The sequence below is a fragment of the Oncorhynchus gorbuscha genome, linkage group LG18 (assembly GCF_021184085.1).
Source record: "Oncorhynchus gorbuscha isolate QuinsamMale2020 ecotype Even-year linkage group LG18, OgorEven_v1.0, whole genome shotgun sequence".
NCBI classification, from domain to species: domain Eukaryota; kingdom Metazoa; phylum Chordata; class Actinopteri; order Salmoniformes; family Salmonidae; genus Oncorhynchus; species Oncorhynchus gorbuscha.
In genome coordinates, this window is record NC_060190.1 from 73,277,580 (window position 1) to 73,300,921 (window position 23,342).

At 45.5% G+C, this 23,342-nt stretch overlaps 1 protein-coding gene across 1 annotated transcript in view; it reads right to left on the reverse strand.

Moving 5' to 3' along the window:
* Positions 1 to 4,668: 4,668 nt before the first annotated feature.
* Positions 4,669 to 23,342, reverse strand: part of dctn2 (dynactin 2 (p50)) — a 31,845-nt gene continuing 13,171 nt past the window's right edge. Inside the window, 11 exon segments of the mRNA XM_046311420.1 lie at positions 4,669 to 5,619; positions 9,767 to 9,858; positions 11,726 to 11,744; positions 11,747 to 11,820; positions 13,402 to 13,477; positions 13,778 to 13,855; positions 14,088 to 14,192; positions 14,392 to 14,539; positions 16,206 to 16,366; positions 17,370 to 17,468; positions 18,747 to 18,808. Of these exon segments, the coding sequence (XP_046167376.1) occupies positions 5,533 to 5,619; positions 9,767 to 9,858; positions 11,726 to 11,744; positions 11,747 to 11,820; positions 13,402 to 13,477; positions 13,778 to 13,855; positions 14,088 to 14,192; positions 14,392 to 14,539; positions 16,206 to 16,366; positions 17,370 to 17,468; positions 18,747 to 18,808 (1,001 nt within the window). The 3' untranslated portion in view covers positions 4,669 to 5,532.

The window sequence follows — 23,342 nt, forward strand, 5'->3', positions numbered from 1 at the left end:
TTTAACCAAGATTGAACTCTTTGTCCTGAATGTCACGTCTGGAGGAAACCTGGCACCATTCCTCCGGTGAAGCATGGTGGTGGCAGCATCATGCTCTGGGGATGTTTTTCAGCGGCAGGGACTGGGAGTCTAGTCAGAATCGAGGCAAATATGAATGGAGAAAAGTACAAAGAGATCCTTGATGAAAACCTGCTCCAGAGTGCTCAGTACCTCAGACTGGGGGCGAAGGTTTACCTTCCAACAGGGCAACGCAGGAGTGGCTTCGGGACAAGTCTCTGAATGTCCTTGAGTGGCCCAGCCAGAGCCCCAGACTTGAACCCGATCGAAATCTCTGAATAGTCCTGAAAATAGCTGTGCAGTGACGCTCCCCATCCAAGCTGACAGAGCTTGAGACGATCTGCAGAGAAGAATGGGAAAACCCCCCAAATACAGGTGTGCCAAGCTTGTAGCGTCATACCCAAGAAGACTCGAGGCTGTAATCGCTGCCAAAGGTTCTTCAACAAAGTGCAGAGTAAAGGGTCTGAATACTTATGTAAATGGAATATTTCCGTTTTTTATTTTTATACATTTGCAAACGTTTCTAAAATCCTGTTTTTGCTTTGTAATTATGGGGTATTGTGATGTCATTATGGGGTATTGTGATGTCATTATGGGGTGTTGTATGTAGATTGATGAGGGGGAAAAAACAGTTTAATCGTTTTTTGATTAAGGCTGTAACGTAACAAAATGTGGAAAAGGTCAAGGGGCCTGAATACTTTCAGAATGCACTTAATGTGAAAAATAAAATAAAACTGTCCTGAGAAACTACGGTTGTGTGTTGAATACGAGCATGTGGTTTTCTGGATTGGGATTCATGTATTGTTTTTTAAATAAAGTATCCAGAAAGACTTGACATGACAGGTGAATATTCATAATGTGTTTTATACCTGGATTGTTTTGGGACTTGGACAAGACCTGGCACTGTCTCTCAGACTATTGTTATTCAGTATTAGGTACAGTGGGGCAAAACAGTATTTAGTCAGCCACCAATTGTGCAAGTTCTCCCACTTAAAAAGATGAGAGGCCTGTAATTTTCATCATAGGTACACTTCAACTATGACAGACAAAATTAGAAGAAAAAAAATCCAGAAAATTACATTGTAGGATTTTTTATGAATTTATTTGCAAATTATGGTGGAAAATAAGTATTTGGTCACCTACAAACAAGCAAGATGTCTGGCTCTCACAGACCTGTAACTTCTTCTTTAAGAGGCACCTCTGTACTCCACTCGTTACCTGTTTGAACTTGTTATCAGTATGAAAGACACCTGTCCACAACCTCAAACAATCACACTCCAAACTCCACTATGGCCAAGACCAAAGAGCTGTCAAAGGACACCAGAAATGAAATTGTAGACCTGCACCAGGCTGGGAAGACTGAATCTGCAATAGGTAAGCAGCTTGGTTTGAAGAAATCAACTGTGGGAGCAATTATTAGGAAATGGAAGACATACAAGACCACTGATAATCTCCCTCGATCTGGGGCTCCACGCAAGATCTCACCCCGTGGGGTCAAAATGATCACAAGAACGGTGAGCAAAAATCCCAGAACCACACGGGGGGACCTAGTGAATGACCTGCAGAGAGCTGGGACCAAAGTAACAAAGCCTACCATCAGTAACACACTACGCCGCCAGGGACTCAAATCCTGCAGTGCCAGACGTGTCCCCCTGCTTAAGCCAGTACATGTCCAGGCCCGTCTGAAGTTCGCTAGAGAGCATTTGGATGATCCAGAAGAAGATTGGGAGAATATCATATGGTCAGAGGAAACCAAAATATAACTTTTTGGTAAAAACTCAACTCGTCGTGTTTGGAGGACAAAGAATGCTGAGTTGCATCCAAAGAACACCATAGCTACTGTGAAGCATGGGGGTGGAAACCTCATGCTTTGGGGCTGTTTTTGTGCAAAGGGACCAGGACGACTGATCCGTGTAAAGGAAAGAATGAATGGGGCCATGTATCGTGAGATTTTGAGTGAAAACCTCCTTCCATCAGCAAGGGCATTGGAGATTAAATGTGGCTGGGTCTTTCAGTATGACAATGATCCCAAACACACCGCCCGGGAAACGAAGGAGTGGCTTCGTAAGAAGCATTTCAAGGTCCTGGAGTGGCCTAGCCAGTCTCCAGATCTCAATCCCATAGAAAATCTTTGGAGGGAGTTGAAAGTCTGTGTTGCCCAGCAACAGCCCCAAAACATCACTGCTCTAGAAGAGATCTGCATGGAGGAATGGGCCAAAATACCAGCAACAGTGTGTGAAAACCTTGTGAAGACTTACAGAAAACGTTTGACCTCTGTCATTGCCAACAAAGGGTATATAACAAAGTATTGAGATAAACTTTTGTTATTGACCAAATACTTATTTTCCACCATAATTTGCAAATAAATTCATTAAAAATCCTACAATGTGATTTTCTGGATTTTTTCTCTCTCGTTTTGTCTGTCATAGTTGAAGTGTACCTATGATGAAAATTACAGGCCTCTCTCATCTTTTTAAGTGGGAGAACTTGCACAATTGGTGGCTTACTAAATACTTTTTTTGCCTCACTGTAGGTAACAAGTATAATTACACGGTTGTATCAATGCTGTCTGAGTTTTGCAAAAGCACTCATCTCAACCCGACTCTCTTTGCTCGCTATAATTGCTTATGAACTTTATCTGATTCGTCATAAAGCCTATTGATTTATACTCTTGTTAAATTAGAGTTTATTCCTGTATGGTGATGCCTAAGAAAAATATCCATACTCCGTACATCAGATGAAATGTTTATTTATTTATTTAACTAGGCAAGTCAGTTAATAACTCATTTTTATTTACGAGGACGACCAAACCCGGTCGACGCTGGGTCAATGGAATAATATTGTGGCTTAAACTTGGGTGTTATGCTTTTCATAAACACTCCTGCCCCTCCTGCCCATTCTCTCACAGAACAAAAATAATGGACAGTCAAGTTATATTCTATTTTATGCATCTACTCTACTCTATGTATCCTGACTGTTTACTGTAGGACTGCTAAGCTTGAATGCTTAACAATTGTTGGGTTTATTATAGTCTATAATAAAGCTAGAGGAGGGCGCAGCACAGGTCTACAGAACGGACGAGGTGCATTGTTATAGAATTTCTAAAAGATCGCCTCTCAGCGACTGTGCATGCCTGAAAGAAAAGCCCCCAAATAAACCCCAAAACAGAGTTGGGCGTCTGAACAAAGTTTGGGAGGATGCTCCCTCTGAGATTTAAAAGACAGACATTTAAGCGGGGCCTAGTTTAGAAGGGAGATGGCGGGGAATAACCACGCAGACTTCAAGAATGCTGAGAAGGAGAGGGAACCTGCCACACGCGCAGAGGAAGGAAGAGGAAATAAGCACAGCTGAGGTAGTCACGGTAAAAAAAATAAAGAAAGCCCGACAGTGATGAGGCCAGCCAGAGGTCGACGAGGGGCAAGAAGAGATTGTACTGATAGTTTTCATTTTCCCACAGCCGATCAGATAGAAACTAGGCTATATCAACTGATCAACCTGGCTGCTTCAAACACCAGCACTACCACCACTCACAACATTATCATTAGCCTTATACCTATTCTACATCAGGGTTTTAGTAAATATACTTCAATGGTGGCTAAAAGACCCAAAAAGATTCAAAGTTCAATTGCACTGTATCTGGTAGCAGTTGGCAATGATGGAGTGAGTGTTGAAAACCTGTACCCCACCATATGAACCCAAGATAAGCTTTTTATAAAGGCCTATGCTTCCCCCTGCTGGCCATGTAGCACCATTACAAACATGAGTAATCAGGATTTAAGAGGACTCGAGTAACAAATTGCCTGGCTGTAACTACAGATCTAGGATCAGTTTACCCGATCCCTAATCGTAGCCTCAATCTCGGTTAATATAACAGAACCAAAATCTTGCGTGATTGGGCCATTTTTACCTTCTATATTTGGCACTCCTGTGAATGTTTAATTTAGTCGGTGTTGCGTTGATATGAGGGAATTGAGAAGAAATCGACCATTTTGTAGCATTGGAATCATGTCTTACAGTCAGTCTTTTAAGGTGTCCACATACATTAGGTTCGTTTTTCGGCTAGCAGAACTCGGCGAATGTTTAATGCTCTCATACTCCCTAAATACTTTAGTTTGAGAAAACTAGAACAAAAAGCGGCAATATAACCGTTGTCTTTCCCCATTGAGTCACGAACATTTTGTATTAAAATTAATCGTCTCAAACGACACCGCTTCATGTTCCCAGTCCTACTAGTAGTACTATTGACCAATCACCGATGAAGGGGCGTCGACTTCCGCTACAGAATTTCGATTTGCCTCAAGAAATGATTCTTATTGCTCAGTGATGAGCAGCAGAACCCCCCCCCTCCCTCACATAACTGTTTCGACTGGGAAGCATGCAATAGGCTTTTTAGTCACATGGTATGTAAATAATTATAAACATAACTAATATTGACTTTGTTCACTTTAGATTGAAACAAATTCTGGTAAACTATCTAAAGTGAACCATCTTTCCCTTGAATAACTTTTAGTATCATATTGGCACTTTGGCAGAGAATAACTAATATTGAACTGTAGTTTTTATGTAACAGATACATGTTTCACAAGTTATCACTCTCTGTAGAAGAGTACGTGTAGTTTAAGCATGTTGTTTATTCAGATATTTCAACAGTCAGGAACAGTACAGTCCATTGTAGGCAATGACAAACAACGCAGCAGATTTAAAAGTAGTGTGTGGTATTTTAGTCTCAGCCACAATAATAATAAGTTACAAGCAACTGAGCATGAAACGTTTAAAGGTACACAGGCATATTTACAAGCATCCCTCCGGGACTTCAGCCCCCCCCCACCACCCTTCTCTCAAAGTGTGCACTAGCCTACTTCCCGTCATTGTATTGGTGTAAGGATAAGAGGGACTTTTTCCACCGTTGTTAAATCCACAACAGGAAGTGGGCAAAGTGTATACTTCAGGGAAGGGTGGATAAATCAGCATTGGTTGTTTGTTTTTGTGCAGTAATGTTGTAGACAACCTCTTTTCTCTTACATGGCTATTCCACTTATTGAGCCCTCAAAATTGGGACATTCAATGAAATGACTTAGTGGAATGTTGTAGCACAGACCTACAACTAGTGTGGATGTAGAGGTTGAAAGGATCTGGATAAATATTCTTCATTGCGAAAAAGCCATCGAGCTTTGAAGGGATAATATATATATATATGTGTGGGCGTAATGCATTGCATTTGATACTAAATGAAAGACTTCAAATGGAGAGATGTGGAAAAGGAGAAGAAAAAAAATCAAGAAAATTTGGTGGCCATTTTTGAGCTTTTTTTTGTCCTTGTTTTTTCTTTTTTATACTTTCAAATCAAACATTCCACTTTGCAGGAAGAAAAAAAGAAGGCTGAGGTGGAAGAGAAACAGAGAGAAGATCCTCTACTCCCTCAATTTGCCCAACTGTCCTGACAGACATTTTTTTTTTTAGATAAAGAAAACAGATTTATTTGTTGAGAGTCTTCATTCTCTGGTCCAGAGCTGCAAAGTTCTCCTCTACAGACAAGAGATTCTCCTTCATGGTTGTCTGAACCTGGGAGAGGGAGAAAATAAGGGAGAGGGGGAAGTAAGTACATTTAAAATTTTAACTTCTAAATTCACCCATCACGTTTGGACTTTATACCATTCCCAGAAGGCATTGATTATTGAGTCATTGTTAAATGTGAAACCTAAGACTCGACTGCCATTGTGCTGAGAATGTAAATTTTGTCATGTGTAATAAATTCAACAAAATTTGTTTATGCTAGATTAATTTAGTTAACTTCTTATGGCTGCAGGGGCAGTAGAGTAGCTTGGATGAAAAGGTGCCCAGAGTAAACGGCCTGCTCCTCAGTCCCAGTTGCTAATATATGCATATTATTTTTAATATTGGATAGAAAACACTCTGAAGTTTCTAAAACTGTTTGAATGATGTCTGTGAGTATAACAGAACTCATATGGCAGGCAACAACCTGAGAAGAAATCAAAACAGGAAGTGGGAAATCTGAGGTTGGTCGATTTTCAACCCAGCCCCTATTGAATACACAGTGGGATATGGATACATTTTCACTTTCTAGGGCTTCCACTAGATGTCAACAGTCTTTAGAAACTTGAATGAGGCTTCTATTGTGTTGTGGAGCCGGATGGGAGGTCTTTGAGTCAGTGGTCTGGCAGAGAGCCAGGTCCTGGTCACGCGCATTTCACATGATAGCGACCTGCGTTCCATGGCTTTCCTACAGACAATGGAATTCTCCGGTTGGAACATTATTGAAGATTTATGATAACAACATCCTAAAGATTGATTCCTATACTTAGTTTGACAAGTTTCTTCGAACTGTAATATAACTTTTTGAAGTTTTCGTCCGACGTTCGGCTGGACCTGCACAAGCGTTTGGATTTGTGTACAAAACGTGCTAACGAAAGTAGCTACTTGGACATAAACAATGGACATTGTCAAACAAATCAAGCATTTATTGTGGAACTGCGATTCCTGGGAATGCATTCTGATGAAGTTCATAAAAGGTAAGGGAATATTTATAATGTGATTTCGGAATTCTGTTGACACCAACATGGCGGATATTATTTTATTTTTTTCTGAGCGCCGTCTCAGATTATTGCATGGTTTGCTTTTTCAAAATCTGACAGCGGTTGCATTAAGGAAAGGTATATCTATATTTCCATCGACATTTATAATGAGTATTTCTGTAAAATGTGGCTCTCTGCAATATTACCGGATGTTTATGGTACTAGTGAACGTAACGCGCCAATGTATACTGAGATCATCAAAGGTTAGTGATTCATTTTATCATCTCTTTTTGGCTGGAAAAATGTCTGGGTTTTCCTGTGAGTTGGGGCTGACCTAACAATCGTTTGTGGTGCTTTCGGTGTAATGCCTATTTGAAATCGGACACTGGTGGGATTAACAACAAAATTACTTTTAAAAACGGTATAAGATACATGCATGTTTGAGGAATTTTAATTATGAGATTTCTGTTTTGAATTTGGCGCCCTGCACTTTCACTGGCTGTTGTCATATCGATCCCGTTAATGAGATTGCTGCCCTAAGAAGTTTGTAACACGGAACCCAAACCGGCTGCGCGCCTGCATACATTTATTTTGTCCCCCCCCCCCACACCAAACGTGATCACGACACGCAAGTTAAAATATCAAAACAAATTCTGAACCAATGACATTCATTTGGGGACAGGTCGAAAAGCATTAAACATGTATGGCAATTTAGCTAGTTAGCTTGCTGTTGCTAGCTAATTTGTCCTATTTAGCTAGCTTGCTGTTGCTAGCTAATGTTAATTTGTCCTATTTAGCTAGCTTGCACTTGCTAGCTAACGTTCATTTGTCCTATTTAGCTAGCGTGCTGTTGCTAGCTAATTTGTCCTGGGATATAAACATTGAGTTGTTATTTTACCTGAAGTGCACAAGGACCTCTACTCTGACAATTAATCCACACATAAAACAGACAACCGAATCGTTTCAAGTCATCTCTCCTCCTTCCAGGCTTTTTCATCTTTGAACTTATATGGTGATCGCATCTACACTCATAGTATTACCACGACAACCGGCAAAACATTTAGTCTTTCAATCACCCACGTGAGTATAACCAACGAGGAAGTGGGAGAGGCAGGATTTTCAGTGCGATCTGCGTCAGAAATAGAAAGGACTTCTATTTTAGCCCTTGGCATCGCAGACAGTCATTGGTGCGAGCAGTGTGGGTGCAATAGATGAATAACATGGATTTCTAAATTATTTTAGAACGTTCGCACACGCGACGTGTCCGTTCTGGTCAGCATGAAATTGCGTTAGTTATTTTCCAACTTTCCCTCCATCTTGTGCCAACATCAGTTCTTTTTTTAGTCTTGGTCTTTTTCTAAGAGATTGTCAGTTGGATAGACTCTCTGCAAGGTTTTGTATATCTTACCGATCATAAGAACACCGTTTTCTGACTCAAATAAGATTCCCTCAAGATTGCGCTGATATCCCGAAAATGTTCAAATCAATTTCTTGATATAAAACTTTTCAGTTCCATGCATTTGAAAATATCTACATTGGTCAGGCAACAATTGCTTTTAAATTATGTCATATAAATACATTTATTTACTATTAGCAAGTAATTTATGGTTCTTTACCGTTTTCCATGTGGACCAAGTAAAAAATAAAATAAAAATCGGTGAATTGTGAAAAGCTATCCAAGGATCGTTTTTAGGGGTGTGTTTTTAGAGAGTGACATTGGTTCCTGTAGAATACATTTTCATTTTCTTCCATATTGTTAGCGTTCTTAACTATCATGGTGGGAAAAGTACCCAATTGTCATTCATACCTGAGAAAAAATAAAGATACCTTAATAGAAAATGACTCAAGTAAAAGTGAAAGTCACCCAGTTAAATACTACTTGATTAAAAGTCTAAAAAGTATTTGATTTTAAATATACACTGAACAAAAATAGAAATGTAAAAGAGTTTGAGCTTAAATAAAAGTTGATTAAACAACAATCATTACACAGGTGCATCTTGGGGACAATAAAAGGCCACCAAAATGTGCAGTTTGGTCACACAACACAATGCCACAGATGTCTCAAGTTCAGGGAGCGTGCAATTGGAGTGCCGACTGCTGGAATGTCCACCAGTGCTGTTGCCAGATAATTGAATGTTAATTTCTCTACCATAAGCCGACCTCAAGTTGTTTTAAAGAATTTGACCGTATGTCCAACCAAGCCTCACAACCACAGACCACATGTATGGCATCGTGTGGGTGAGCGGTTTTCCCCACGGTGACGGTGGGGTTATGGTATGGGGCAGGCATAAGCAACGGACAACGAACACAATTGCATTTCATTGATGGCAAATTTGAATTTAAAAAAATACTGTAAAAAGATCCTGAGGCCCACAGTGAGGACCATTAAAAAACATTTTTTTAAAGGGTATCTGTGATCAACAGATTCACGTCTGTATTCTCAGTCCTGTGAAATCCATAGATTTAGGGCTTAATGGATTTCCATTGACTGATTTCCTCATACGAACTGAACTGTAAACGCAGTCAAATCAAGGAAATTGATGCATGTTAAGTTTCTATTTTTGTTCAGTATAAGTCAAATGTATAAATCATTTCAAATTCCTTATGTTAAGCAAACCAAAGGGCAACATTTTAGTCAGATTTTATTTACTACAGGTAGCCCAGGGGCACACTCAGACGTCATTTACAAACGAAGCATTTGTGTTTAGTGAGTCTGCCAGATCAGAGGCAGTAGGGACCAGGGCTGTTCTCTGTTTAGTGAGTCTGCCAGATCAGAGGTAGTAGGGACCAGGAATGTTCTCTGTTTTGTGAGTCTGCCAGATCAGAGGCAGTAGATGACCAGGGATGTTCTCTGTTTAGTGAGTCTGCCAGATCAGAGGCAGTAGGGACCAGGGATGTTCTCATGAGAAGTGCGTGAATTGGACCATTTTCCTGTTCTGCTAAGCATCCAAAATGTAACGAGTACTTTTTTGTGTCAGAAAAAATGTACGGGGGGGGGTACATGATTTTCTTTAGTAAAAGTAGTCAGAAATATAAATAGTCAAGTACAGATACTCTAAAAAACTACTTAAAGTATTTTTTACTTTACTTTCAAAAGTGACATCAGTCCAGCAGCAGTCCAACCTAGCAGCAGTCCAACCTAGCAGCAGTGTGAGATGTGTCATTGTGTTTACTACCTGTGAGAGCAGTGTCCCGTTGTCCTTCAGAGAGTTGTTGATCATCTGCTGGGTGGTGTCCAGGTGGGTCAGCAGCTGACCAAACTGCATGGCTACACACAGAGAGAGAAAGGACCAGGGTTCATATACTTATTCACAGAGTCAGACCACCCACACACACACAGAGAGACAGAGACAGAGAGAGAGATAGTCAGACCACCCACATGGCTACAGAGAGAGATAGTCAGACCACCCACATGGCTACAGAGAGAGAGTCAGACCACCCACATGGCTACAGAGAGAGAGAGAGTCAGACCACCCACATGGCTACAGAGAGAGAGAGAGAGTCAGACCACCCACATGGCTACAGAGAGAGAGAGAGAGTCAGACCACCCACATGGCTACAGAGAGAGAGAGAGAGTCAGACCACCCACATGGCTACAGAGAGAGAGTCAGACCACCCACATGGCTACAGAGAGAGAGTCAGACCACCCACATGGCTACAGAGAGAGAGTCAGACCACCCACATGGCTACAGAGAGAGAGAGTCAGACCACCCACATGGCTACAGAGAGAGAGAGTCAGACCACCCACATGGCTACAGAGAGAGAGTCAGACCACCCACATGGCTACAGAGAGAGAGTCAGACCACCCACATGGCTACAGAGAGAGAGAGTCAGACCACCCACATGGCTACAGAGAGAGAGTCAGACCACCCACATTTTAAAGCATATCAGCGCTGTGGACATTACTTGTTCCTTTAAATTCATTTTTATAACTTCCATCCCTGCAGTTAAATGTACATATTTTTATTATTTTCTAATTGTAACGTATGTTTCTGAGCCAGGTCTGGTGATTGACAGGTTAGCCTGTTTCTGAGCCAGGTCTGGTGATTGACAGGTTAGCCTGTTTCTGAGCCAGGTCTGGTGATTGACAGGTTAGCCTGTTTCTGAGCCAGGTCTGGTGATTGACAGGTTAGCCTGTTTCTGAGCCAGGTCTGGTGATTGACAGGTTAGCCTGTTTCTGAGCCAGGTCTGGTGATTGACAGGTTAGCCTGTTTCTGAGCCAGGTCTGGTGATTGACAGGTTAGCCTGTTTCTGAGCCAGGTCTGGTGATTGACAGGTTAGCCTGTTTCTGAGCCAGGTCTGGTGATTGACAGGTTAGCCTGTTTCTGAGCCAGGTCTGGTGATTGACAGGTTAGCCTGTTTCTGAGCCAGGTCTGGTGATTGACAGGTTAGCCTGTTTCTGAGCCAGGTCTGGTGATTGACAGGTTAGCCTGTTTCTGAGCCAGGTCTGGTGATTGACAGGTTAGCCTGTTTCTGAGCCAGGTCTGGTGATTGACAGGTTAGCCTGTTTCTGAGCCAGGTCTGGTGATTGACAGGTTAGCCTGTTTCTGAGCCAGGTCTGGTGATTGACAGGTTAGCCTGTTTCTGAGCCAGGTCTGGTGATTGACAGGTTAGCCTGTTTCTGAGCCAGGTCTGGTGATTGACAGGTTAGCCTGTTTCTGAGCCAGGTCTGGTGATTGACAGGTTAGCCTGTTTCTGAGCCAGGTCTGGTGATTGACAGGTTAGCCTGTTTCTGAGCCAGGTCTGGTGATTGACAGGTTAGCCTGTTTCTGAGCCAGGTCTGGTGATTGACAGGTTAGCCTGTTTCTGAGCCAGGTCTGGTGATTGACAGGTTAGCCTGTTTCTGAGCCAGGTCTGGTGATTGACAGGTTAGCCTGTTTCTGAGCCAGGTCTGGTGATTGACAGGTTAGCCTGTTTCTGAGCCAGGTCTGGTGATTGACAGGTTAGCCTGTTTCTGAGCCAGGTCTGGTGATTGACAGGTTAGCCTGTTTCTGAGCCAGGTCTGGTGATTGACAGGTTAGCCTGTTTCTGAGCCAGGTCTGGTGATTGACAGGTTAGCCTGTTTCTGAGCCAGGTCTGGTGATTGACAGGTTAGCCTGTTTCTGAGCCAGGTCTGGTGATTGACAGGTGATTACCTTGTTCATGCAACTCTTGATTGACAGGTGAGCCGGTTTCTGCAGCCACCTGGGGAGAGAGGTTGCCTGTTTCTGCAGCCAGGTCAGCATTACAGCTGAGACACCTGAGCCAGGTCTGGTGATTGACAACACAGAACACATTGTGGATGAAAATAACAGACAGAGACCTGTTTCAGGTGACAGGTCTGGTGATTGAGGTTAGCCTGACTGAGCCAGGTCTGACATTGACGGGTTAGCCTGTTTCCAGGTGCCATCTGGTGATTGACAGGTTAGACTGTCCAGGTGACATTGACAGGTGACGACTGTCCAGGTGACATCTCCTTGACTGTCCAGGTGACATCTGGGGAGACGACTGTCCAGGTGACATCTGCACCACACATACAGGAGACACTGTCCAGGTGACATCACGGGAACACATTGTCCAGGTGAAATAACAGGGAGACGACTGTCCAGGTGACATCTACGGGAGACGACTGTCCAGGTGACATCTACGGGAGATGACTGTCCAGGTGACATCTACGGGAGATGACTGTCCAGGTGACATCTACGGGAGATGACTGTCCAGGTGACATCTACGGGAGATGACTGTCCAGGTGACATCTACGGGAGATGACTGTCCAGGTGACATCTACGGGAGATGACTGTCCAGGTGACATCTACGGGAGATGACTGTCCAGGTGACATCTACGGGAGACGACTGTCCAGGTGACATCTACGGGAGACGACTGTCCAGGTGACATCTACGGGAGATGACTGTCCAGGTGACATCTACGGGAGACGACTGTCCAGGTGACATCTACGGAGAGACTACTGTCCAGGTGACATCTGTCCAGGAGACATGTCCAGGTGACATCTACGGGAGATGACTGTCCAGGTGACATCTACGGGAGATGACTGTCCAGGTGACATCTACGGGAGATGACTGTCCAGGTGACATCTACGGGAGATGACTGTCCAGGTGACATCTACGGGAGACTACTACTGTCGGGGGAGGATTGTCCAGGTTACATCTACAGGAGACGACTACTGTTGGGGGAGGATTGTCCAGGTTACATCTACAGGAGACGACTACTGTCGGGGAGGATTGTCCAGGTTACATCTACAGGAGACGATTACTGTTAGTGATAGATTGTCCAGGTTACATCTACAGGAGATGACTGTCCAGGTGACATCTACAGGAGATGACTACTGTCGGGGGAGGATTGTCCAGGTTACATCTACAGGAGACGACTACTGTCGGGGGAGGATTGTCCAGGTTACATCTACAGGAGACGACTGTCCAGGTGACATCTACAGGAGATGACTACTGTCGGGGGAGGATTGTCCAAGTTACATCTACAGGAGACGACTACTGTTGGGGGAGGATTGTCCAGGTTACATCTACAGGAGACGACTACTGTCGGGGGAGGATTGTCCAGGTTACATCTACAGGAGACGACTGTCCAGGTGACATCTACAGGAGATGACTACTGTTGGGGGAGGATTGTCCAGGTTACATCTACAGGAGATGACTGTCCAGGTTACATCTACAGGAGACGACTACTGTTGGGCCAAGTAGTTCTCCTGGTGGTTAGGAAAACCTCCTGGCCATAGGGATAACCTAATTACTGCGTGAAATAAGATGTCATATCAAAACTCTTACATTTGCTTCTAAACCTCAATATAAAAAGCCGGACTAACCTTGTTCTGTGTGCCAGCATCTTCAATGGTTGCTTTGTGCTTCGCAATCTCGTTCATCTTACCAAGGACGCTCTACACAGAGAAAAACACAAAACAACGATAACCGTGTTCACTTTTTGCAGTATAACAAGCACACAAATACCAGCCCATCTGTCCTTGGGTATTCAATACAATACAATTCAATACAATTTGAGGGGCTTTATTGGCATGGGAAACACATGTTAACATTGCCAAAGCAACTGAAGTAGATAATATGACAACAGTGAAATAAACCAAGTGTTCTCTGCAGAGTAGTGGAACATTGATTGCTGCTAGACCGATACAAGGCCGGTGTTTCATCAAGGGAATGTTTCTGCTGATCCTCAACGTTACCTGCAGCCTGGCTTCCACCTGGTCCAGAGTGGCTGAGTCCAGAGCACTGACCCTCGCCTGCAGCAGCTCCATAGTGTCCTGGAGGACAGAGACAGACCGAGAGAGAGAGCTCAGTCTCAGGGCTAACAGTGGTTGATGATCAGGGCAGGGTTAAACTGTACTTTCTGACATTGTGGATCATTCAAAACCCACCAAAAATGTTTTATGAACAAATTGGATTGATTGAGTTCAGTTGGGTCAAAAACGGGATACTTTTTATTTTATCAACTGAACTCAATCAATGGACCAAGGTGGGAGACAGAAGACTCACCATGAGACTGCCTCCCTGCACCCCAGCACTCAGAGGTCCCAGTTTGTCTGATCCAGAACCCACAGCAGTCTCCAGCTCTGAAAGTCTCTTCTCCAACTCTGCCATCTTAACAGAGACAAACGATGGAGAGGTTCAGGCGTGAATGAATGAAAACTGGGTAAACAAGTGACACAGAATTGACCATGAACAGACTCAAATTTGCATGTGCAAATGCAGACACACGTTGTTGCCGACCACACACACACACACACACACACACTTCGGGACCCCTTTCCACACAGTCCCATTGCCCTGGGCTCCATACCTTGGCAGCGTCTGTGAACTTCTCCTGCTCTGGCCGGCTGTGTAGCTCATACAACACCACACCGTCAGGACCTTTGGCTGCTGGGGCCTTGCCCTCCCCTGTACTGCCCCTACTGCCCCTCACTGCCTCCAGCTGGGTTAACAGACGTCTGACGGAGAGAGAAAGGGAGGACGGAGAGAGAAAGGGAGGACGGAGAGAGAAAGGGAGGACAGAGAGAGAAAGGGAGGAAGGAGAGAGGGTCAAGAATAAAAAGGCACATAAGGGTTAGGATGGTTATTAAATAACAGACAGACGGGGGTTTGAATAAGACAGACAGACGGGGGTTTCAACAACAGACAGACGGGGGTTTCAACAACAGACAGACGGGGGTTTCAACAACAGACAGACGGGGGTTTCAACAACAGACAGACGGGGGTTTCAACAACAGACAGACGGGGTTTCAACAACAGACAGACGGGGGGTTTCAACAACAGACAGACGGGGGTTTCAACAACAGACAGACGGGGGGTTTCAACAACAGACAGACGGGGGTTTCAACAACAGACAGACGGGGGTTTCAACAACAGACAGACGGGGGTTTCAACAACAGACAGACGGGGGTTTGAATAAGACAGACAGACGGGTTTGAATAAGACAGACAGACGGGGGTTTGAATAAGACAGACAGACGGGGGTTGAATAACAGACAGACGGGGGTTTTAGAGAATTTAGCAGTATGTCCAACCCCTCACAACCGCATTGCGTCGTGTGGGCGAGCGGTTCACTGGATGTCAACGTTGTGAACAGAATTCCCCATGGTGCCGTGGGGTTATGAGATACAGCGACTAGATCCTGAGGCCCACTGTCTTGCCATTCATCTGCCTCCACCCCCCCATGTTGCAAGGATCTGTACACAATTCCTGGAAGCTGGAAACGTCCCAGTTCTTCCATGGCCTGCCTAATCACTAGACAAGTCACCCACTAAGCATGTTTGGGATGCTCTGATCGACGGGTACGACAGCATGTGCCAGTTCCCGCCAATATCCAGCAGTGTTACACAGCCATTGAAGAGGAGTGGGACAACATTCCACAGGCCACCATCAACAGCCTGATCAACTCTATGCGAAGGAGACCTGCTCCACTACAGGCCCGTTGATGTGAATTGGGGCTTGCTCGGCCCTCCATTTCCTGTAGACCACAATCAGCGCCTTTGTCTTGCTGACGTTAAGGGAGAGGTTGTTGTTCTGGCGCCAAACTGCCAGGCCTCCTCCCTATAGGCGGTCTCATCGTCGTTGGTGATCAGGCCTACCACCATCGTTTTGTTCGCAAACTTAATGATGGTGATGGACTCATGGGTGAACAGGAAGTACAGGAGGGGACTAAGCACGCACCCCTGGGGGCGCCCTGTGTTAAGAGGGTCAGCGTGGCGGATGTGCTGTTGCCTACCATCACCACCTGGAGGTGCCTCATCAGGAAGTCCAGGATCCAGTTGCAGAGGGAGGTGTTCAGTCCCAGGGTTCTTAGCGTAGTGATGAGCTTCATGGGCACTATGGCGTTGAACGCTGAGCTGTAGTCCATGAACAGTATTCTCACGTAGGTGTTCCCCTTGTCTAAGTGGGAAAGGGCAGTGTGTGGAGAGCAATAGATATTGCGTCATCTGTGGATCTGTTGGGGCGGTATGTGAATGGGAGTGGGTCCAGGGTGTCTGGGATGATGGTGTTGATGTGACCAGCCTTTCAATGTTTTTCATGGCTACAGATGTGAGTGTTATGGGGCGATAGACATTTAGACAGGTTACTTTGGTGCCCCCCCCCCTTCCCCTCTCCCCCCTCTTACTTGGCCAGTGCTCCATCTGGGTCAGCTAGATTAATATGTGCCTGTGGTCCCAGCAGTGAGTCCAGGTGGGCAGAGACCAGCTGCTGTTTGAGCTGGGCAGCCTGCTGAGCGAGGACGACAGGAGTCAGACGCTCCTCTGAACTGCTGTCCCGTGTGGTCGCCTGAGGGGAGAGGAGCATAGACAGATGTGATCAGCACACAGGGAAATGACAACCACAGGTTTGGAAGTGGGTAGAGGTCACTGTGGTATAAAGATGGGTGGTTTGGAGGTGGGTAGAGGTCACTGGGGTATAAAGATGGGTGGTTTGGGGGTGGGTAGAGGTCACTGTGGTATAAAGATGGGTGGTCACTGTGGTATAAAGATGGGTGGTTTGGGGGTGGGTAGAGGTCACTAGGGTATAAAAATGGGTGGTTTGGAGGTGGGTAGAGGTCACTGTGGTATAAAGACGGGTGGTTTGGGGGTGGGTAGAGGTCACTGGGTTCTAAAGATGGGCCCCAGGAATCCGAGACTAATCTGGAAGATTCAGGGGGATAAAAAAACATTCTGAAGGCAGCTTCAACTTCGACGTCCTATTGTAGCCATATGTACACAGGTTTGTAGAGGCTAGGGCGTAAGGGCTAGGGGGCTAACGCTAGGGGGCTATAACGCTAGGGCGTAGGGTCTAGGGAGCAACCGCTAGGGCTTGGGGGCTAACGCTAGGGCTTGGGGGCTAACGCTAGGGCGTAGGGGGCTAACGCTAGGGCGTAGGGGGCTGACGCTAGGGCGTAGGGGGCTGACGCTAGGGCGTAGGGGGCTGACGCTAGGGCGTAGGGGGCTGACGCTAGGGCTAGGGAGCTAACGCTAGGGGCTAACGCTAGGGCGTAGGGGGCTAACGCTAGGGCGTAGAAACTAACGCTAGGGCTTAAGGGGCTAACGCTAGGGCTAGGGGGCCAACGCTAGGGTTTTGGGAGTATTTGTCTGACCCAGGTGGTTTAGGGTGTAGGGGTTGTTTGGCACAGTGTCTGACCCAGGTGGTTTAGGGCGTAGGGGTTGTTTGGCACAGTGTCTGACCCAGGTGGTTTAGGGAGTAGGGATTGTTTGGCACAGTGTCTGACCCAGGTGGTTTAGGGCGTAGGGATTGTTTGGCATCGCCCGTTTGACGCCGGGCGGTTTTGGGGTTTTACCTGGATGGTCTCCACCTCCTGACTGAGTTCCTGGATCTCATGAACCAGCCGCTGGTACTTCTGCTGGGGGGTTTCCTTCACCTCACAGCCCTCCGCCAACTAGACAGGCATGGAGAGAGAGGGGAAGAAAACAGAGTTAACATACACTGAAGCGTCAGAACAGACAGCTGAATCATTATCCACAAGATTCAAATAGACAGCTGAATCATTATCCACAAGATTCAAATAGACAGCTGAATCATTATCCACAAGATTCAAATAGACAGCTGAATCATTATCCACAAGATTCAAATAGACAGCTGAATCATTATCCACAAGATTCAAATAGACAGCTGAATCATTATCCACAAGATTCAAATAGACAGCTGAATCATTATCCACAAGATTCAAATAAGACAGCTGAATCATTATCCACAAGATTCAAATAGACAGCTGAATCATTATCCACAAGATTCAAATAGACAGCTGAATCATTATCCACAAGATTTAGACAGCTGAATGGTATCCACAAGATTCAAATAGACAGCTGAATCCTTATCCACAAGATTCAAATGAGACAGCTGAATCATTATCCACAAGATTCAAATGACAGCTGAATCATTATCCACAAGATTCAAATAGACAGCTGAATCATTATCCACAAGATTCAAATAAGACAGCTGAATCATTATCCACAAGATTCAAATAGACAGCTGAATCATTATCCACAAGATTCAAATAGACAGCTGAATCATTATCCACAAGATTCAAATAGACAGCTGAATCATTATCCACAAGATTCAAATAGACAGCTGAATCATTATCCACAAGATTCAAATAAGACAGCTGAATCATTATCCACAAGATTCAAATAAGACAGCTGAATCATTATCCACAAGATTCAAATAAGACAGCTGAATCATTATCCACAAGATTCAAATAAGACAGCTGAATCATTATCCACAAGATTCAAATAAGACAGCTGAATCATTATCCACAAGATTCAAATAAGACAGCTGAATCATTATCCACAAGATTCAAATAAGACAGCTGAATCATTATCCACAAGATTCAAATAAGACAGCTGAATCATTATCCACAAGATTCAAATAAGACAGCTGAATCATTATCCACAAGATTCAAATAGACAGCTGAATCATTATCCACAAGATTCAAATAGACAGCTGAATCATTATCCACAAGATTCAAATAGACAGCTGAATCATTATCCACATGATTCAAATAGACAGCTGAATCATTATCCACATGATTCAAATGGGCACGTAATAAGTCTTGTGATGGATTTCACAGAGATGGTTTATGTGTCCCAACAGAATCAAAGTGGTACTATTTATAGAACAATAATCAACATGAAATATTGCAGCAGCATCTACTCACAATCTCATATTCTCCCGACTCATAGCCCACTCTTTTGTTCTTACTGATACGATCTGAGAAGTCTGGGAGAGAAAACACATTCATCAGAGGAAAGACAAGAATATTAGATGATGGTTTTGGGATGAAACTGTTACCGGTTTCACGATAAAACCACGGTAAAATTCCAGACGGTTATTATTACCGTTTCAAATGTTAATTATCATTGAAACCGTGTTTGATTACCACGGGAAATACCGTCCAGCAGCAACCAAAGTTAGCGGCAGTCTGACGCAGGCGCAGCAACGTGGGTTTTGTTTTGTGTGAAAACATGGCGGGAGGCAGTGACAGCGCTCGGGAGATTTTTCAGCCTTTGAAGAGGACCAAATCTGAAGTGTGCTCGTATTTTGGGTTTTACAAGAGTGTTGAGGGAAACTTCAAATCGAAGATGGTCACCTTGTCTGCAGAACATGCAACATTATTTTTTAAATCGCAGCAAAAGCGGGCAACAATTCAAAATCTCGAGTCCTCTTTGTGACCACCACCCACCGCAAGGTAAGTTAACTTTTAGCTCAATGCATGATGTGGGGACTTCGGGATGGTGGAAAATGTCAAGGTTTGTCTGTCTAACTTTGCTAATAGCTTGTCGATAATGTAAACAGAAGCTTTTCAGTGTTACCTACTCTTATAAAAATGCAACATGTTGTTCTGCTGCTGTGTGCGTCGTGTGTCTTCAGACTCTATTCACCCATTGCTAGGCTGGACAATAGAACCATTCAAAACTCACCTAAGGCTGAAAAACAGCAAAAGAACGTTGGCTGAGCTGGAACACTAGAGCGAGCCCATAGCAAATTAATGGAATGGAACGTTGGAACGGAACGTTGGCTAAGCTGGAACACTAGAGCGAGCCCATAGCAAATGAATGGAATGGAACGTTGGAATGGAACGTTGGCTAAGCTGGAACACTAGAGCGAGTCCATAGCAAATGAATGGAATGGAACGTTGGAATGGAACGTTGGCTGAGCTGGAACACTAGAGCGAGCCCATAGCAAATTAATGGAATGGAACGTTGGAGCGAGCCCATAGCAAATGAATGGAATGGAACGTTGGAATGGCGTTAAGCTGGAACACTAGAGCGAGTCCATAGCAAATGAATGGAATGGAACGTTGGAATGGAACGTTGGCTGAGCTGGAACACTAGAGCGAGCCCATAGCAAATGAATGGAATGGAACGTTGGAACGGAACGTTGGCTAAGCTGGAACACTAGAGCGAGTCCATAGCAAATTAATGGAATGGAACGTTGGCTGAGCTGGAACACTAGAGCGAGCCCATAGCAAATGAATGGATTGGAACGTTGGAACGGAACGTTGGCTAAGCTGGAACACTAGAGCGAGTCCATAGCAAATTAATGGAATGGAACGTTGGAATGGAACGTTGGCTGAGCTGGAACACTAGAGCGAGCCCATAGCAAATTAATGGAATGGAACGTTGGAACGGAACGTTGGCTAAGCTGGAACACTAGAGCGAGTCCATAGCAAATTAATGGAATGGAACGTTGGCTGAGCTGGAACACTAGAGCGAGCCCATAGCAAATGAATGGATTGGAACGTTGGAACGGAACGTTGGCTAAGCTGGAACACTAGAGCGAGTCCATAGCAAATGAATGGAATGGAACGTTGGAATGGAACGTTGGCTAAGCTGGAACACTAGAGCGAGTCCATAGCAAATGAATGGAATGGAACGTTGGAATGGAACGTTGGCTAAGCTGGAACACTAGAGCGAGTCCATAGCAAATGAATGGATTGGAACGTTGGAACGGAACATTGGCTGAGCTGGAACACTAGAGCGAGCCCATAGTAAATGAATGGAACAGAACGTTGGCTGAGCTGGAACACTAGAGCGAGTCCATAGTAAATGAATGGAACAGAACGTTGGCTGAGCTGGAACACTAGAGCGAGCCCATAGTAAATGAATGGAATGGAACGTTGGCTGAGCTGGAACACTAGAGCGAGTCCATAGCAAATGAATGGAACAGAACGTTGGCTAAGCTGGAACACTATCATTTAAAAAGGCAGGCTGTTAATACACCCACATCAAAAAAGATCTCACTGTACACCCTTTCATATTACATTGCAAAGGACATGGTGCCATTTCATATTGTTGAGAGGCCCGTCTTTCTGAGGCTGATGAAGGTTGCCGTGCCTCACTACAAAGTGTCATCACAAACATTATTTTCCAAGAATGAAAACCCAAACCTGTACAACCAGGTTAAAGCTGATGTTGGAAAATGTTTCGCTCAATGCACATGGTGTGCTGCAACTACTGACCTCTGGACCAATGAAAGCAGGGGGGTGGTTCAACCCTACACCAGCTTCACTACCCATTACCTCACCCCAGAATGGTAACTGGAATCAAACTGCCTGGAAACACAGTTCTTCCCAGAAGATCACTCGGCTCACAACATCACAGAGGTTTTTGAGAATATGCTGGAAGAGTGGGGAGATCAACAAGAAAGACCTGGTCTGTATAACCACAGACAACACAACAAACACGATCAAGGCTTTAGAACAGGTCCCAGATCTGTGGCTTTGGCTGCTTTGACCCATCATTTGAACCTGGCCATCTCAAAGGCTATGAAAAATTCAGAGAGTTGACACAGTAGTCAAGGCCTGTCGTCATCTGGTCCAAGGCTTCTCACGGAGCAGGAAGAGAAGGAGAGAACTGCGAGGAAAAAGCAAGCTGCCCTCAACATGCCACAGAAGGCTTTGATCCATGATGTGGTGACCCGATGAAGATCTACACACAAGATGCTTGAGCGTTTCCTCAGCCAACAGCAGCCGGTCTGGTCTGTGCGACACTGGCTGGAGAAAGAGGAACATGGCATCGGATGACCAACGGATGCTGACATAAGTGTCATGGAGCAACTGTGCCAGCTCCTTGAACCTCTGAGAAAGTTAATAGATGCACTTGCCTCAGAGACACTGTCAGCCATCAGCCCTGTCCTGGACCACGTCACCCGTGATGTTCTGGTGGAAAGGGATACAGAGCCATCCCTGACCGGGGAGATGATACGGAGCCATCCCTGACCGGGGAGATGATACTGAGCCATCCCTGACCGGGGAGATGACACTGAGCCATCCCTGACCGGGGAGATGACACTGAGCCATCCCTGACCGGGGAGATGATACGGAGCCATCCCTGACCGGGGAGATGATACGGAGCCATCCCTGACCGGGGAGATGATACGGAGCCATCCCTGACCGGGGAGATGACATGAGCCATCCCTGACCTTAGATGGGAGATGATACTGGAGCCATCCCTGACCGGGGAGATGATACGGAGCCATCCCTGACCTTGAAGGGGATGATGAAGCTGGAGCCATCCCTGACCAGGGGAGATGAGCGGAGCCATCCCTGACCTGGGGAGATGATACTGGCAGCCATCCCTGAAGGGAGATGACACTGAGCCATCCCTGACCGGGAGATGATAAGCTGGAGCCATCCCTGACCGGGGAGATGATACGGAGCCATCCCTGACCGGGGAGATGATACGGAGCCATCCCTGACCGGGAGATGATACCGGAGCCATCCCTGACCAGGGGAGATGATATGGTGGAGCCATCCCTGACCGGGGAGATGATACGGAGCCATCCCTGACCGGGGAGATGATACGGAGCCATCCCTGACCGGGGGATGATACGGAGCCATCCCTGACCAGGGAGATGAAAAGGGTCATGAGAGAAGACCTTAACAACAGATACAAAGAGAGTCATGCACATGGCTTGTTTCATTGACCCCCCGCTTCAAAATAAGCTTCTTAGATGAGCCTGAAAAAGTTGACACTGGCAGCTGCGTCCAGGAGGCCTTGAAGCTGGCAGCTGCGTCCAGGAGGCCTTGAAGCTGGCAGCTGCGTCCAGGAGGCCTTGAAGCTGGCAGCTGCGTCCAGGAGGCCTTGAAGCTGGCAGCTGCGTCCAGGAGGCCTTGAAGCTGGCAGCTGCGTCCAGGAGGCCTTGAAGCTGGCAGCTGCGTCCAGGAGGCCTTGAAGCTGGCAGCTGCGTCCAGGAGGCCTTGAAGCTGGCAGCTGTGTCCAGGAGGCCTTGAAGCTGGCAGCTGTGTCCAGGAGGCCTTGAAGCTGACAGCTGCACAAGTCAGAGAAGAACCACGATGCACCAACACCCCCACAGCGGCATAGGAAGGGAAAAGCCTGGCTGGGTTGCTGAGAGAGATTACCTCGACAAGGCATCAGAGAGGTGACGAGGGTCAGATTCCGACCTCCCCAGAAGACAGAGTGAAAGAAGAGATCAAGGTCTACCCATCTCTGCCTCCCATTCCAGCAGAAGAGGATCCACTGGTATGGTGGAAGGGGCTCTGCATCAGAGCTGCCTCACGTTGCCAGGAAGCTTTTGTGCATCCTAGCAACCAGCGTGCCATCAGTGTGTTCAGTGCCAGCGGGCACATCGTCTCCCCTCGCAGATCACTGCTTCAACCAGACAAAGTAAATATGCTGACATTTTTACATTTCAATCTCAAGTGAACAAAAATACATACATACAGGATGTTTCTTTATGAAGGAGAGAACGGACAGAATCAGTGATGTTCATTGGATGTGTCTATAGATGG